Here is a 16,575-nt window from a genome sequence, read left to right as displayed (position 1 = left end):
ATCCCTCACTTCCAAGGCAGTTATCGTCAATTAACTAATCAAATTTCAAGTGAAAAAATACCATTACAGTGAAAAATTACAGTGAAAAAATACCATGCTACTGTTTGAGGAGAGTGCACAATTTTGAACATGAAAAGTTATTAATAAACAAATTAGGCACATTTGGGCAGTATTGAGGCAAAATGTTGAAAATAAATGAAATTGTTCATTGGAACAGTCTAAAACGTTGCACATACACTGATGCCATCTATTGGACAAAATCTAAATTGCACCTGGGTTGGAATAATACATTATGGCCTTTTTCTCTTGCATTTCAAAGATGATGGTACAAAAAAAATACAAAAGAACATCTGTTTTTTTTCTTTGTATGAACTTTTACCAGATCTATTGTGTTATATTCTACTACATTCCTTTCACCCCTCCATACATTCCTTTCACATTTCCATGCAGCAGAGGCAACTCTGGGTCTTCCTTTCCTGTGGCGGTCTTCATGTTTTTTGCGACAGCACTTGAAGAAATGTTCAAAGTTCTTTAATTTTTCCGAATTGACTGACCTTGTCTTAAAGTAATGATGAACTGTCATTTTTCTTTGCTTATTTGAGCTGTTCTTGCCATGGTGTAGACTTAGCCTTTTACCAAATAGGGCTATCTTCTGTATACCACCTCTACTTTGTCACAACACAACTGATTGGCTCAAACGCATTAAGAAGGAAAGAAATTCAACAAATTAACATTTAGCAAGGCACACCTGTTAATTGACCTAAAACAGGGAATATTTACTGGTATTTAAATGTCAGGAATTGTGAAAAACTGAGTTTAAATGTATTTGGCTAAGGTGTATGTAAACTTCCGACTTCAACTGTGTATATATATATATACACAGTGGTGGAAAAAGTACCCATTTTCATACTTAGTGAAAGTCACCCAGTAAAATCCTGGTTTTAAATATACTTAAGTATCAAAAGTAAATGTAATTGCTAAAATATACTTAAGTATCAAAAGTAAAATTATAAATAATTAGAAATTCCTTATATCAAGCAAACCAGATAGAATAATGTTCTTGTTTTTTATTTTATTTACGGCTAGCAAGGGGCATTTGTGTTTAGTGAGTCCGCCAGATCAGATGCAGTAGGGTTGACCAGGGATTTTGTCTTGAAGTGCGTGAATTAGACAATTTGCCTGTCCTGCCAAGCATTCAAAATGTAACGTGTACTTTTGGGTGTCAGGGAAAATGTATGTACATTATTTTCTTTAGGAATGTAGTGGAGTAAAAGTAAAAGTTGTCAGAAATATAAATTGTTAAGTACAGATACCCCCAAAATTGACTTTTGACTTACTTTCAAGTTTGTTTTACTTAAGTACTTTACACCACTATATATATATATATATATATATATATATATGCATTGTGTGTTCTTTCTGTTCTGTAACAGAGGGTTTATTGGGTCTACTGGCATCTAAACTACACATCCCAAAATGCCATTCGTGTCTAGTGCGCGTGTATTAGACGTTTGCAGTGGGAGTTTAATTTCACGTAGATAGCTAGGCTAGCTAGCTTGCTATAGTTTGCAGTTGAAGCGCAGTTTGTAATTTTATCCATAACATTCTCCAGATTTTTACAGTATGAGTAACGTTGGTTTTTCGGCTGTACGGGGGAGCACTTCTGAGGGACCTGATAAGGTTGACATGTCTTTAGGTAAGGCCGCTCGCGACACTTGATGTGGTGGTTACCAGTAGCTCGGGTTTGGTTGTTGTAACTAGCCATAGCTAATGTTCGCATGTAAAGTAGCTAGCCAGCTAATCGGTTATAAGGTCATAATATACATTGTTATATAACTAAATATATGTATATACATTCCACTGTCTATTTCAAAGTCTGAAAGCTCTTACTACTCTGGCAACTTTGTTAGCTAGCTGCGTTCATTCAATGCGACCAAGCCAGCTAACGTTAGCTACAGTAACGTTAACTAGTTAATATTTTGTAGGTCTTATGAGTTGAACATTAAGCTATATGTATATATTAGGCCCATCCAAACGTCAGTGTGAGTAATGAATGTAGCTACAGTTAGCTATAATGTACAAAGTCAGCTCAGACTTCCAGGAGTCAGACAAACTTTCATTCATATGCTTGGCATTTAGATTTTACATTGACTAGAAAAAGAGCTCACTGACGAGTCAATTTATAATATTGTTTTGTTCATCTTACTTCCCTAGATGATATCATTCGTCTGAACAAGAAAGAGCAACAATCACGGAGGCCAGGCCCGGGGAACCGCAGGCCATTACAGAAAGGAAAGGGCTTTGTACAAGGGAAACCAGTTGGAGCGAGAGCTGGAGGACAGACCCAAAGAGGTGTGTACAGTAGCTTTGTTTGTGGTGCTCATTAATGCAGATGGTTTTCTATTGTTGTATAACTTCATACAGTCATTCCTGTGATATTTGAAATGGCAGACTTTAGCTCCACTTATAATACCAATGAACCTGTTTGAGACATCACATTTGGATTGTCCACATGTCATTTCCAGGAGGTGGTGTAGCAAGAAGGGGGGTAACGAGAGTGGGTGTTGGAAGAGGCCGGAAGATTCCCCCTCTGGTTGGTCAAAGCCGAGGTCAAGGGGTTATCACTGGACTGGCGGCCCGGAAGACGGCAGCCGTACAGAAAGGAATCAGTCCACTCAACCGACCGACTGTCAACCAGGTACTAAGGGCTCGTACATCTGGGACATGTTCATTAGGGCAAAATGTTGCACTCAGTTTTGGACCGTTTTCCTGTTTCATGCCTAATGAACACAAACAACCCTTGTTGGGATCGAAGAGGAGGAGGAGGAGGAGGAGGAGGAGGAGTGAGTTAGTTTCCAAAGGAGCCCTCGCTCCTCTGCTCACCATCTCTATTTACGTTTTCCCTCTTAGAAGTCACGGCCCTTCAACAACCAACCGCGGCCCTTCAACAACCAACCGCGGCCCTTCAACAACCAACCGCGGCCCTTCAACAACCAATCGTGGCCTTTTATCCAATCAGCCCAATTCAGACAGACGCAAGGCCAGAGGAGGCCGTACAGACAGACAGACGTACAGAGAGGCCCCAACACGATGACACATACAAGACCCGTTCAGCTGCGGGGACGGTAACAAAATTACAATTGCAGAATTTACTCCTGGAGTAGTCCCCTCCATGGAATATAACCACGTCACACTGTCAGTCGGTACAAATTCGCTTATTTACCCCTTCTCCTTGACCTTAACCCTTCAATGTTTGCAGATCTGTATCATTTCAGTAATGTGGTGGAAGTGCCATATCAGGTTTTCCATTCGAAAAATGTGGAGTCGGACATTTGACCGGCAACATTTGAATTTACCGAACATTTTAGAAATGTACCAGACCCATGTGCATTGGGTGCGTAACTTGATTGCAGCGTCCAGCCGCTGTGCTCAGAATGACAGAAATCATATTTAGAATAAGGTAATTCATATTAACAGAACGTGCAAGTCGAGAATGCAACAATGTGCGGTCCTTCTTACCGAATTCTGATTTAAACATGTTAGAATAAATCAAATCAAATGTATTTATATAGCCCTTCGTACATCAGCTGATATCTCAAAGTGCTGTACAGAAACCCAGCCTAAAACCCCAAACAGCAAGCAATGCAGGTGTAGAAGCACGGTGGCTAGGAAAAACTCCCTAGAAAGGCCAAAACCTAGGAAGAAACCTAGAGAGGAACCAGGCTATGTGGGGTGGCCAGTCCTCTTCTGGCTGTGCCGGGTGGAGATTATAACAGAACATGGTCAAGATGTTCATAAATGACCAGCATGGTCGAATAATAATAAGGCAGAACAGTTGAAACTGGAGCAGCAGCACAGTCAGGTGGACTGGGGACAGCAAGGAGTCATCATGTCAGGTATTCCTGGGGCATGGTCCTAGGGCTCAGGTCCTCCGAGAGAGAGAAAGAAAGAGAGAATTAGAGAGAGCATATGTGGGATGGCCAGTCCTCTTCTGGCTGTGCCGGGTGGAGATTATAACAGAACATGGTCAAGATGTTCAAATGTTCATAAATGACCAGCATGGTTGAATAATAATAATAAGGCAGAACAGTTGAAACTGGAGCAGCAGCACAGTCAGGTGGACTGGGGACAGCAAGGAGTCATCATGTCAGGAATAACTGTCCACATTTACTTTTCCTCAGCCAACAAGACGATTTAACAGCTTATTGTTTGGAATAGGCTATTTCTTTCTCAGACTATGGACAGTTGGGGGACGATAGATCTGAAATTCATACAATTTTTTTGCCCTAGGCTAAAAAAAAAGCGTTAAAAAATAAACTTTAAAAAGCAATCAGTCTGACAATGCGCACAAGGCAGTAGGCTACGTGCAAATGTTTGTTCCATAATGCAATTAGTGAGAAAACACTGTTTTCAAAAGGGAACTGCAGATGTGAGCAGTTTCATGTCACAGAGATTACATTTTGAAGCAGGGTAAGATATTGCCTCATAGTATGTATCAAAACATTAAAGTTTCAAACAATTAAGTATATGTTTTCAAAATGCATACTGCCTCCAGCTCATTGCAAAGTGGTGTGTGCCAAGCTGATGAAGCCTCCCTGCCTTCTGTTTCCGTTTGAGGCTGCGTTCAAAACAACTCTGAGCTCTGACTCATGACCAACTGGGCAAAATCGGTTTGATCGGTCATCCAACTCGGGAAGAAGATCACTAATGTCATGATTTGACCTATTTCCCCCCCCCCCCCCCCCCCCCCGAGTTCCTAGTTGTCTTAAAAGCGCCACAAGATGCAGCAGCTCTTGCGCTGTCTGACAGATTTTCCACTCAAAGGCTCTGTATGCTGTAGGTCCTACAAGTGATAAATAGATTATGCAAATTAAGCTATCAACTAATAAAAATGACCAGTCAAATGAATGTGCATAGACTGATATTTCCATCAGTGATTAGGCTAAAAAGCATTAATTCTCAATGGGATTTTTTCTTCTTTATTTTGGCCGGTGCCAATTTCCTTTATCGTCTTCTATTATTTTTGTTGGGGTCAAAAGTCGGCTATTACTGGTTAACGGAAAACCTGCGCCATACTGTATACACACCGTATATGTATCCAGGCCTGTAAAATCTGCAAACATCGAAGGGTTAACTTTAAGTATTTCAAGTGCTCTCCAATGTCATTCCACAAACGAAGGGTGTCATGGATTTTTTTTTTTATCTCTGTTCCTGTCTCAACCAACCTTCCATCTTGTGTTCTCCTTGTAGGCCTCTGCCCCCTGTCCATCAAACCCAGAGAGAAGCTCGCCAGGCCACGTTTCTCTTCCACAGGGGCCTCAAGGTATGCTCTCTATTTGTCTGTAGGTGTCTGATCGTAGGCAGCCTTTTTTTTTAGAACAGACCCAGTGCATGAAAAGTTGTCTCACTTGTACATTCGTCCATACTGCAGGTTCACGCCCAGGTGCAGAAGCCAGCTCCAACATCTCTACCCCCTATTCCAGTTAGATCTCGCCAGTGAGTATTTGACCTGTGTGTTGATTAGGGCTGTGAATATCCATATTGCAAGAGGCTGCGATTATTTTTGAAATGCCACTTAGCTATCTGTAATGGCCATTTTATAAAAAAGGTTTTGTTTATTGCTTAATCCCACACACACCAAGCCCCGCCCCCTGTCACTCAAGCAGGCAGTTCCTAATGCTCAAATAGACTGGTACCAGTGGTGGAGTGTAACAGCTTGTTCTTAATCAGAGAGGATAAAGTGAAGAATATTCTAAAATCTTTGTCGCAAGTATCTAAGTATCTCTGGTCTACAATCGCAAGTAAAATCACAATATTTGGTACAGAAATCTCAGATTTTTTTTTATTTTTGACCATATCGTGCAACCCTAATGTGGATGGGTGTGTTTGTGTGTGAGAGAATGAACACACTGACTGTCACCTCTTGACAGACCACATTCCTCTGTATAATTTGGTGCACCCTCATCATTCTTGAATACCACAAATGTTACCTTTGCTTGTCGTTATCCACAGGTTGTCTTACGCTATGTTTGTCTGTTTGCCTGTCTGTCCACCAGGTGGCGCACGTCAACAAACAGCAGTGGGATCCTGACCGTTTCCATCGACAACCCAACTGCCACCATGACGCAGCCTGAGTGAGTCCCATTATGAGCTCACACAGACCACTTTCAGAACAGAGGCTGACTGAGTACACAGGACCAGTAGTTTTTCCTTAACATATGACCTGATCATAATGAAGGGCCAGAGTTTTGCCTGGACAATTCACATAGTCAAGAAATACTCCTGGGCTGAGATAAACAACCACTCACCATGTATTTTCTTCTCTGTTCCCCCAGGCCTCCCAGTGCTTGGTCCCTGCACCCCTCGGCACCCATCAGCCCGTCCCCAGTCAAGGTGGAGGAGGAGAAGAAACCAGTACCACCTAAAGGAGTCCCCCTGCAGTTTGACATCAATAGCGTGGGGAAACAGGTGAAAATAAGATAAAAGTGCACAATCACACAGTGGCTGTGTTTACACAGGCAGCCCATTTCTGAGTTTTTGCCCAATTATTGATGAGTCGATCTGATTGGTCAAAAGACAGATTAGTGGAAAAACATCAAAATTAGCCTGCCTGTGTAAATGCAGCCCAAGTGGCTCGGATCTTGTCCTGATGAGCATATACATTTTAAGAACTGTGTTTGAACTAAATAGTCAAGAGTATAACTCCCCAGGTGGTTCAAAATCAAGGTTTCACCCTGTGAATTGGTGAGTACAGGGTCCTATTCATTAGGGCATGCTCTATCAAAATGTGAAACTGTTTTAAAACATGCAATGCAAAGGTAGACAAGTGTTTGTTATTTGAAATGTTCAGATTGCATACATTTTGTGCCTAGTCAACATGACCCAGATGTGTGACGGGAATTATTGGTTTTCTGACAATCTTTCTCTATCCAAACTGTTGTCACAGCAGACGGCGCTGACTTTGAATGAGCGATTCCGCATCCTGAAAGACCAGCGCATCGCCACTGCGCAGACCAGCAAAGGCAGCCGATTCGTCACCGTGGGTTAATCCAACGATACGAAGGAAATCTTTGTGTTCCACTCAGACAGACACGCACTCTGACCCACACTTATCTAATTTGCTGGAACCATTCAAAAGGTCCCTGCACTGATCTTAAGCTGATTCTCCTGAGTGACTTTCCTCATGGAGCAGCAGAATGAGATAGACAAAGTGCACTACTCCTCAAATGTGAGAACTATATACGGGTGCAGTTATTGTGGAATATATATTTTTTTGTACCATGATAGGACACTATCATTATTCATAACAATGTATATTGAACAAAAATATAAACGCAACAATTTCAAAGATTTTACTGAGTTACAGTTCATATAAGAAAATCGGTCAATTTAAATAAGTAAATTAGGCCCTAATATATTGATTTCACATGACTGGGCAGGGGTGCAGTCTGGGGAGCCAGGCCCAACCAATCAGAATGAAGTTTTTCCCCACAAAATGGCTTTATTACAGACAAATACTCCTCAGCTTCACCAGCTGTCCGGGTGGCTGGTCTTGGACAATCCCGCAGGTGAAGAAGCCAGATGTGGAGGTCCTGAGCTGGCTTGGTTACACGTTGTAAGGTCGATTGGAGGTCCTGCCAAATTCTCTAAAACTACGTTGGAGGCGGCTTATGGTAGCGAAATTAACATTATGTTCTCTGGCAACAGCTCTGGATGACACTCAACCTGAGACATCTTTTGGCGTGTTCTGTGACTGCAATTTTTATTTCATTTTTTATTGTCCCCAGCACAAGGTGCACCTTTGTAATTATCATGCTGTTTAATCAGATTCTTGATATGTCACACCTGTCAGGAGGATGGATTATCTTGGCAAAGGAGAAATGCTCACTAACATGGATGTAAACAAATTTGTACACAAAATTTGAGAAATATTTTGTGAATATGGAACATTTCTGGGATCTTATTTCAGCTCATGAAACGTGACCAATGCTTTACATGTTGCGTTTGTATTTTTGTTCAGTGTACTTAGCTGTTGTCTTCAGGAGCTTCAACATTTGTCTGGACGTAAACGAAAATCCCTTTTCTCGCAAGGAGTGCAGCTGTGGGAGTTGTACTGAAGGACATTGGAAGAATGTTTTTCAATACGGATGTTGCTTTGTGCCAGAAGGAAAGGGTTTTGTTTAGTGTCTTTTATTAAATTCTTTTTTTATTGATGGCATTTTTTTAAATACTATTTGTTTTGTTTCAAATAAAGAAATGTGGGACTTTGTTTCCCTCTCTAGCTAGATTTCCATCGAATTCACGACTGATTTTTCATGCTAATATTCTAAAATCTACATAAAGAAAATACACATTTTCCCACCTGTGGAGTTTTTCCACCAAACAGACTTGTTTCAGATAAAAATCAGGGGTGTGTGATGACGAAGTGTAGACAATTTACTTTTAAGTTTTCATGTACCGAATAAAAATCTGAAGTTCATTGTTTCCATCTCATTTTCAACTCTACTGATAGTTTTGACACACTTACTTGCATATACTACATTTCCAGCCACAGTTTTTATGTTGAAAAATAAAGTGCTAAAGTATTTTTGCCCAATACAATCCTTAACCACAGTTCACTTCACCTTTAACACCCATCACAGGTATGAAATAATGGAATTTATGTAACATAACTGGTAAAAATGTATTTATTTTGGTTCTGATAAATGTGGGCTGCTGTCCTATAGGAAATGCTGTTCGGTGTATCTGTGGCATATTTTTTTTGCTACCTTTTCATACCCAAGTAGAGAACTGTAACCAGGTTTCCTTCCAACCTTTTATAAACTCTGCAACAAAAAAACATCCTCTGTCAACTGCGTTTATTTTCAGCAAACTTTGTGTAAATATTTGTATGAACAAAACGAGATTCAACAACAGACATAAACTGAACAAGTTCTCTCCTCATGGACTGCACCAGATTTGGCAGTTCTTGCTGTGAGATATTACCCCACTTCCACCAAGGCACCTGCAAGTTCCCGGAGATTTTCTGAGGGGGAATGGTCTTATCCCTCACCCTCCGATCCAACAGGTCTCAGACGTGCTCAATGGGATTGAGATCACGGCTCTTCGCTGGCCATGGCAGAACACTGACATTCCTGTCTTGCAGGAAATCAAGAACAGAACGAGCAGTATGGCTGGTGGCATTGTCATTCTGGAGGGTCATGTCAGGATGAGCCTGCAGGAAGGGTACCACATGAAGGAGGAGGATGTCTTCCCTGTAATGCACAGCGTTGAGATTGCCTGCAATGACAACGAGCTCAGTCCGATGATGCTGACACACATCCCCAGACGGACCCTCCACCTCCAAATCGATCCTTCTCCACAGTACAGGCCTCGGTGTAACGCTCATTCCTTCAACGATAAACGCGAATCCGACCATCACCCCTGGTGAGACAAAACCGCAACTCGTCAACGAAGAGCACTTTTTGCCAGTCTTGTCTGGTCCAGCGACGGTGAGTTTGTACCCATAGGCGACGTTGTTGCCGGTGATGTCTGGTGAGGACCTGCCTTTACAACAGGCCTACAAGCCCTGTGGGTCCAGCCTCTCTCAGCCTGTTTTGGACAGTCTGAGCACTGATGGAGGGATTGTGTGTTCCTGGTGTAACTCAGGCAGTTAACATCCAGTACCTGTCTCGCAGATGTGATGTACCGATCCTGTGTAGGTGTTGTTACATGTGGTCTGCCACTGCGAGGACGATCAGCTGTCCGTCCTGTCTCCCTGTAGTGCTGTCTTAGGCGTCTCACAGTACGGACATTACAATTTATTGACCTGTCCACATCTGCAGTCCTCATGCCTCCTTACAATTCTACACATTTTACCATTGATCATGACATCTGTCGCCCCCCATAATCCGGCCCTGAGTGTGAGGACTATACATCATATCATCACGACTTTTTACTTCAATATGATGGTTATATCAATATTAATTAGCACAGCCGTTTCCACTTATATTTCTTGCATAATTCATTTAACCGTTACAAAAAGATGCCACCTTCTCTAGTGTACTTTGTTTTGTCTGCATTATTTTTATTTACACTGTCATCACACAGCCTTTTATTTGCAATAAGTCCATTTTTTTATTTATGATTAGGCATCGCTCAATACTAACTACAAAGTCATTATTCAGTTGAATACATCTGAAATGAATGTACTTAATCCCGGTAGGCGTTTACCCTCCACTACACCACTGCTACAGAGCATACCCAGTGTTTAAAATAGAAAATATATTCCTTAGGAAAACACCATCCTGTCAGTACCTTCACGGATGCTGTTGTGCTAGGCTAGCCACCTAACATTTGCTACCCAGTTTATTTTAGGAGAGCAGTATGCCTCCAAAAGTTTGGTCGGGCTCAAAGAGAGAGGGGGGCATTGGTTGGTTGGCTCCCATCCATATTCTTTTTAAAATTCTGTAGCAGTTGTTTCTTTGGTCTTGAATGTAACAGAAATGGCAAAAACACAAGACGGTATGTCCCAAATGGCACCCTATTTCCTGTATAGTGCACTACTTTTGACCATAGCCCTGTTGTTACTTTGGCTCAGCATGGCTTATTGCATCACCATGGCATATCATGTGGTCATCATGGGGTAGGCTAGAAAAGGTCCGAACAGCTGTTTATAACTCAAACACCTGTTTTAGGATTTTCTGGACAACCTGCTGTTAGCCTACTACTACAGCTTGCCACTTGCTTGTGATCATGTATTGTCATAGCCCAATACCTCGGCTCTCATCTGCAGAGAACCAAACCATAGACATCCCATCCACCCCAAAAGCCGCTTGGGTGACCAGCAGGGACGGATCACAATGCAGCCGCACCAGCCTATGCTCCAGTACCAGCACCGTTGAGTCCTGGCCCTTCTCGGTCTACCCATGGTGCGAGGACATTGTTATCCACCACGAGAGGGTACCATCGCTTGAGATGGTGAGAAAGGTGTCCGGTAAGTGCCGGGCCAGGTCGGCCCAATCACTGGGCTCCGGTGCCTCGGAGCAGACCCTCGCCAGCATCCCAGAGGATGCCCCCATCCTGGTCCAACACATCACCCAGGCCGTGCCTCAGGCCGTGGCTGAGGACGCTGCACCTAAACCTGCCAAGAAGTCCTTCTGGAAGAGGCTGCGAGGTTACTTCAAGAGGACAAAGACCCGTGCCAAGAAAACTGAGATGCAGCAAGAGGACGACGGACAAAGACGCAGATAAAGATTTGACCAGGGGATGCTGCTTCCCCTACCTGGACTCCCTGAAAAAAGTTATTACTTTAAAAAAAAAAAAAATGTGGAAATGTATACTTGTGTTTTCTTGATAGGCTACGTTATAAACAGGTTCTCTACACTTGATGAATTTAAAAATATTACACAAATTAATTGAAAATTCAGGTTGGGTTATTATAGGTATTCAAGCTCTTCATAAAATGTTAATAAGTAGGGTACAATGGCAGCCGTGTGGAGAGTCCAACTGCTATGACATGGCTAATAGTCAAGTCATGAAGTGAGAGGATAAACATTTTCAGCAAAATAAACAAATTTGAGAACACTTACAAAAATTCCAACTGAAGGTTTGTTCTGTACAGGTCACCGGTAATTGCAGAGGAGCCAGGGGCTGATTTGGGATTGGGCATATTTTCAGACCAAATCGTTCAGTAAGGAATGAGTTGCTCTCGACAGGCTGGCAAACCAGTCTTGTAGGAAAGACTTTTTAGGCCAATTCCAAATCCTCCTGTAAACCCTGCACCCTAAACTGACAAGTACACAACTACAGGGCAAAACAGACAGGATTGGCTTAGACTATTAATATGCATTCTATATTTAGTTACTAAAAGTTTTAAAACAAATACATTTGCACAATGAACACATATCCTTTAAATTCATCTTTACAGTCAGCTAGTTAGCTAATTTTAGCATAAACATCAGTCAAAACATGGTATCAAGATACAAACAAGCAACCTACGATTCCCAGCATGGCAGATTCTTGTCATTGTTGTTAGCCGTCTGACCGTTCTGAATCATAAACACACCTTCCAGCCACATAGATGATTTGATTGGTATAAGCAATATGGTGAAACTCTCACCTAGCCTTTCAGAGGGCAAGATGGCGCTATTACCAGTTAGATTACACCTGTCAATTCCTCCTAGTTGCAGGGTTTAGGGGAGGATTTGGGATTGGACCCATTACTCTTCTCTGGTTAAGTGTGTGACATTTGCTAGAAGCAAACTAATTAGAATGGTACATCCTTTAGGCATTTATGGAAAGACTTTAAAACACACAGTGTGACCATTTAAAATACTTCAAGTCTCCTGTGGTTCCTAATGGGTAGTCATTTCACAAAAAAAGTACTCAGGTTTTCACAAAATTTGAATCGGAAGATTGCATTTATTTAAATAGATACAAATTTGCAATGTAACAAAACTATTGGCATATGAAATTCAAACACCATTTAAATGAAAACATGGCTCACTTCATTTCTTTGCAGCTAGTGTCTAACACTAGTTTGTGTTGCTCAACCAAAACCCTAGCTCTGTCTCCATGTCTTTTTCCCCTCCATTTACATTGTTCACAGATCTTACAATAAGAGTGCTGAATAAAAATGAGGTAAGAAAGTGGTTTGAAGATTACAGATCATGCAGAACATGCTAAACAGCAACAAAAATATTTTGTTGTGAAGGAGTAAAAAGTAACAAAATACATAGAAGTGTGCAAAAATAATAGAATTACACAGCTTTGCATCTTTGGTTACAAAGTAAGTTTTGAACGATTTCACAGCATTTTTTTGCCCCCATCCCGGAATCAAATGCACAAGACGATATTAGGGTAGGGGCGGGGAAGTATGGCAATAAACTGTCAATTTGAGACAAAGAAACTAGCAATTGGATTGGAAGTTGTCGTCAAAATAGCCTACCGCAGATTCATGTTCAGATTTCCTGTCACACGAGTTGGTGTTCACCTGTACAAACTTTGCTATGCACATAATACTTTACACTCTATACAAAATGTACATTCAAACTAGATCTTGACTGATGCGGATAAACAATTTCATCGTAAAACAGCCCATTTAGTGTTAGACGTGTCAGAGTTGCTTTATTATTGCCTACATATTCGACTGATTAATGCAATAAACTGCCCATTGGATGTAGGGCCAGTTATTTTTAACACTAATGACAAAAAAAAAGTAATTTAAAAAAAAAAGGCTCAATGTTTATTTTTATATATATATATTTTTTTTTTACATTTTTTTTTTTTTGTGAGACATTGTTCCTTTATGAAAATAGCAGCCCAGTAATAAATAAACATTAACAGTAGAACTTTAGAGACTGATGCATGGATTGGACTTGTGTCGAAGAAGAAATGGTGGCGCGGCTCCGAAAATAGATCTCTCCCACTTACTTACAATATGAAACTGCAAGGCTAAAAATAAACCCCTTCCCGACTCTCTGAAAAAGAAATAATAATAATCTGGGACACGATGATTTGTCCTCGTGAGTATCCCCTCTCCTCTGTGTGTTGCCCCTGGGTTGGGGGGGGGGGGGGGGGGGGGGGGGTCAGTCAAAGCTCCAGCATGGCGCCCCACAAGAAATGCCCCCCTTTCTCTCGCTCATACTCTCACGATGATTGCATTAACACTGGGAAGGCCAAACAGCCGGCATACAGTACACACACAGACACACTGAAGCACTGCTCTTGGTTGTGGTGGTCAAGCTGGTGGCGAACAAGACAATATTGTTTTTGCTTCGTATGCCAATTTAGAATTGGAGGATGTTTTCTACTTTTTTTTCTCCCCCCTCTCCTGTCACGGAGAGCAATAGGGAGGGAGGGTGCACTTCAAGCAGAGTTGAAGTTGGGCTGCGGTTGCTGCGAAGGCAGGGGCTGGCTGGTGTCAAGCTGGAGCTGGGGTTGAGACAAAGGCTGTAGTTGCTGGGACTGGAGCTGAAGCAGCACTTGAGGCTGGGTTTGAAGTTGCTGGGACTGGGCCTGGAGCGGAGGCTGTGTTTGAAGCTGGGCTTGTGGTGGAGCCTGTAGTTGCGGCTGGCCTTGGCCCACCCCTTGCTGTGGAGTCGTGCTGCAAGAGGAGTTTGTGTCGGCCGGCCGGACAGAGAGCTGAGACAGCTGATCGCTGTTGGCCAGGGATTTCAGAACGGCGTTCTCCCGCTCCAGCATAGAGTTCCTCTCAAACAGCTCCTTGATCTGCTCCTTCAGCACCTCCACCTCCTCACGCACTGCATACATCAGATGGCTTTTCACCAGGTCCTGAGGAGATAGAAAACAGTCATTACAAGAGGACAGAACAGAAAACAACTAGTCCTCGTCATCAACACAGTGACCAGCTCAGAGCAGGAAAACTAGGTGCCCCCCTTTCTCTCGCTAAGATGGCAACTTATTTGAATTAGTGGCACCTGATCAAATTAGTTGAGATTCATTCCTTACCAATACAGTAGTTCCATTTCATCAACACTGTTAAAAACCAAAATGAGAGCAAAATATGATACTATAAAAATGATTATGATTCAATAAAAACCCTTACCATGGCTTGCTCTATTTTATTATCAATGGCAACAACACTGGCTCCAGAGGCACTATAAAAGGAAGAGGAGAATATTAGAATGAAGACAAATCACAGGTGAATTATTTAACCAATCATTATTTTAGAATTTTATTTCACCTTGATTTAACCAGGTAAGCTAGTTGAAATAGAAAAAAAAAGAAAGTCTATATACAGGTGTGTGAAAATGGCATGAGGTGGTAAGGCAATAAATAGGCCATAGTGGCAAAGTAATTACAATTTAGCAAATTAACACTGGAGTGATAGATGAGCAGATGGTGGTGTTCAAGTAGAAATACTGGTGTGCAAAAGAGCAGAAATGTAAATAAAAACAATATGGGGATGAGGTAGGTAGATTGGGTGGGCGTTTTACAGATGGGCTATGTACAGCTGCAGCGATTGGTTAGCTGCTCAAATAGCTGATGTTTAAAGTTAGTGAGGGAAATATAAGTCTCCAGCTTCAGCGATTTTTGCAATTTGTTCCAGTCATAGGCAGCAGAGAACTGGAAGGAAAGGCGGCCAAAGGAGGTGTTGGCATTGGGGATGACCAGTGAGATATACCTGCTGGAGCACGTGCTACGGGTGGTGTTGTCATCATGGCCAGTGAGCTGAGATAAGGCGGAGCTTTACCTAGCATAGACTTATAGGTGACCTGGTGCGTGGGTCTGGCGACGAATATGTAGCGAGGGCCAGCCGACTAGAGCATACAGGTCGCAGTGGTGGGTGGTATAAGGGACTTTGGTGACAAAACGGATGGCACTGTGATAGCAAACTGGATGCAGTCTGTGTAGAGTATTGGAAGCTATTTTGTAAATGACACCGCTGAAGTCGAGGATCGGTAGGATAGTCAGTTTTACGAGGGTATGTTTGGCGGCGTGAGTGAAGGAGGTTTTGTTGTGAAATAGGAAGCCAATTCTAGATTTAATTTTGGATTGGACATGTTTAATATGAGTCTGGAAGGAGAGTTTACAGTCTAGCCAGACACCTAGGTATTTGTCCACATATTCTAAGTCAGAACCGCCCAGAGTAGTGATGCTAGCCGGGCGGGCGGGTGCGGGCAGCGAACGGTTGAAAAGCATGCATTTGGTTTTACTAGCGTTTAAGAGCAGTTGGAGGCCACGGAAGGAGTGTTGTATGGCATTGAAGCTCGTCTGGAGGTTAGTTATCAGTGTCCAAAGAAGGGCCAGATGTATACAGAATGGTGTCGTCTGCGTAGAGGTGGATCAGGGAATCAGGGAATCAAGAGCGACATCGTTGATATATACAGAGAAAAGACTTGGCCGGAGAATTGAACTCTGTGGTACCCCCATAGAGACTGCCAGAGGTCCGGACAACAGGCCCTCCGATTTGACACACTTAACTCTGAGAAGTAGTTGGTGAACCAGGCGAGGCAGTCATTTGAGAAACCAAGGCTGTTGAGTCTGTCGATAAGAATACGGTGATTGACAGAGTCAAAAGCCTTGGCCAGGTCGATTGTACTGTGCAGCCGTCTTTGTCTTTTATTTATTATGGTCATATGACAAAAATAGAGGTCTTTGGCCACGCACACCAATGTGTTCTCCAAATAATCTTGTTAGCCTCACAAGGGGAGGGTGCTATAGAGTAGCCTATTGAAAACCGGGGATCCAATAACAGTATTTGTTTTAGATTATTTGTTCAAACATTTTTCTCTGAGCAATTGTATTAGTATAAATTTGTATTTAACAGGTTTTCTATTTTTTGCTAATCTTTATAAAAGGGATCCAATAATTCCAGACCCCACTGTATATACTGTGCTTTTCACAAGTTGAATGTGCAACGGAAAATGACAAAACTACAGCGAACACATCGTGTGACCCTGTCCATCGAAGTTATGAGGACCAGAATGGAAATAAGTCTAAACTTTTTGTATTGCATTGTTTGACGCAAGCATGCATTTTAAAAATCTGTCAAATGCATGCATTCATTCATTCATTCAACAGGTGTAATAATTCTGCAATGTGACCTTTAATCGTCTATTGCCCCGTAAT

General features: G+C 42.1%; 2 protein-coding genes across 7 annotated transcripts in view; one reads left to right on the top strand and one right to left on the bottom strand.

Moving 5' to 3' along the window:
* The first annotated feature begins 1,463 nt into the window (after positions 1–1,463).
* LOC110530045 (UAP56-interacting factor) lies at positions 1,464–8,770 on the top strand. Of its 5 annotated transcripts, none has more exons than XM_036985601.1 (10): positions 1,464–1,696; positions 2,215–2,352; positions 2,526–2,698; positions 2,911–3,125; positions 5,251–5,323; positions 5,432–5,496; positions 6,057–6,134; positions 6,336–6,468; positions 6,711–6,744; positions 6,950–7,072. In XM_036985601.1, exons 1-9 carry the CDS (start codon positions 1,624–1,626, stop codon positions 6,738–6,740), a joined length of 978 nt encoding a protein of 325 aa, XP_036841496.1. In that variant the 5' UTR covers positions 1,464–1,623; the 3' UTR covers positions 6,741–6,744; positions 6,950–7,072. The 5 variants fall into 5 exon arrangements, with proteins under 5 accessions (XP_036841496.1, XP_021468498.2, XP_021468497.2 ...); XM_021612823.2 differs by having other exon boundaries at positions 6,947–7,072; XM_021612822.2 differs by lacking the exon at positions 6,711–6,744 and having other exon boundaries at positions 6,950–8,770.
* Positions 8,771–12,376: 3,606 nt separating this feature from the next.
* The window catches only part of LOC110530044 (TSC22 domain family protein 2), a 40,442-nt gene continuing 36,243 nt past the window's right edge, over positions 12,377–16,575 (bottom strand). For both annotated transcript variants that reach the window (XM_021612819.2, XM_021612820.2), the window contains 2 exons: positions 14,549–14,600; positions 12,377–14,274 (listed from right to left, as the gene is read on the bottom strand). In XM_021612819.2, the coding sequence (XP_021468494.2) occupies positions 13,849–14,274; positions 14,549–14,600 (478 nt within the window). In that variant the 3' untranslated portion in view covers positions 12,377–13,848. The remainder of the gene's footprint in view (positions 14,275–14,548; positions 14,601–16,575) is intronic.

Source organism: Oncorhynchus mykiss, chromosome 8, assembly GCF_013265735.2.
Source record: "Oncorhynchus mykiss isolate Arlee chromosome 8, USDA_OmykA_1.1, whole genome shotgun sequence".
NCBI lineage: Eukaryota > Metazoa > Chordata > Actinopteri > Salmoniformes > Salmonidae > Oncorhynchus > Oncorhynchus mykiss.
This window is presented reverse-complemented; position numbering and strand designations above follow the sequence as displayed.

Excerpts from the sequence above, each read along its gene's own strand:
- LOC110530045 (XM_021612821.2), top strand. The coding sequence starts at position 1,624 with ATGAGTAACGTTGGTTTTTCGGCTGTACGGGGGAGCACTTCTGAGGGA. Across the intron at positions 5,324-5,431 it reads TCTTCCACAGGGGCCTCAAG|GTTCACGCCCAGGTGCAGAA; the intron begins GTATGCTCTCTA and ends TCCATACTGCAG. Across the intron at positions 6,135-6,335 it reads GCCACCATGACGCAGCCTGA|GCCTCCCAGTGCTTGGTCCC; the intron begins GTGAGTCCCATT and ends CTGTTCCCCCAG.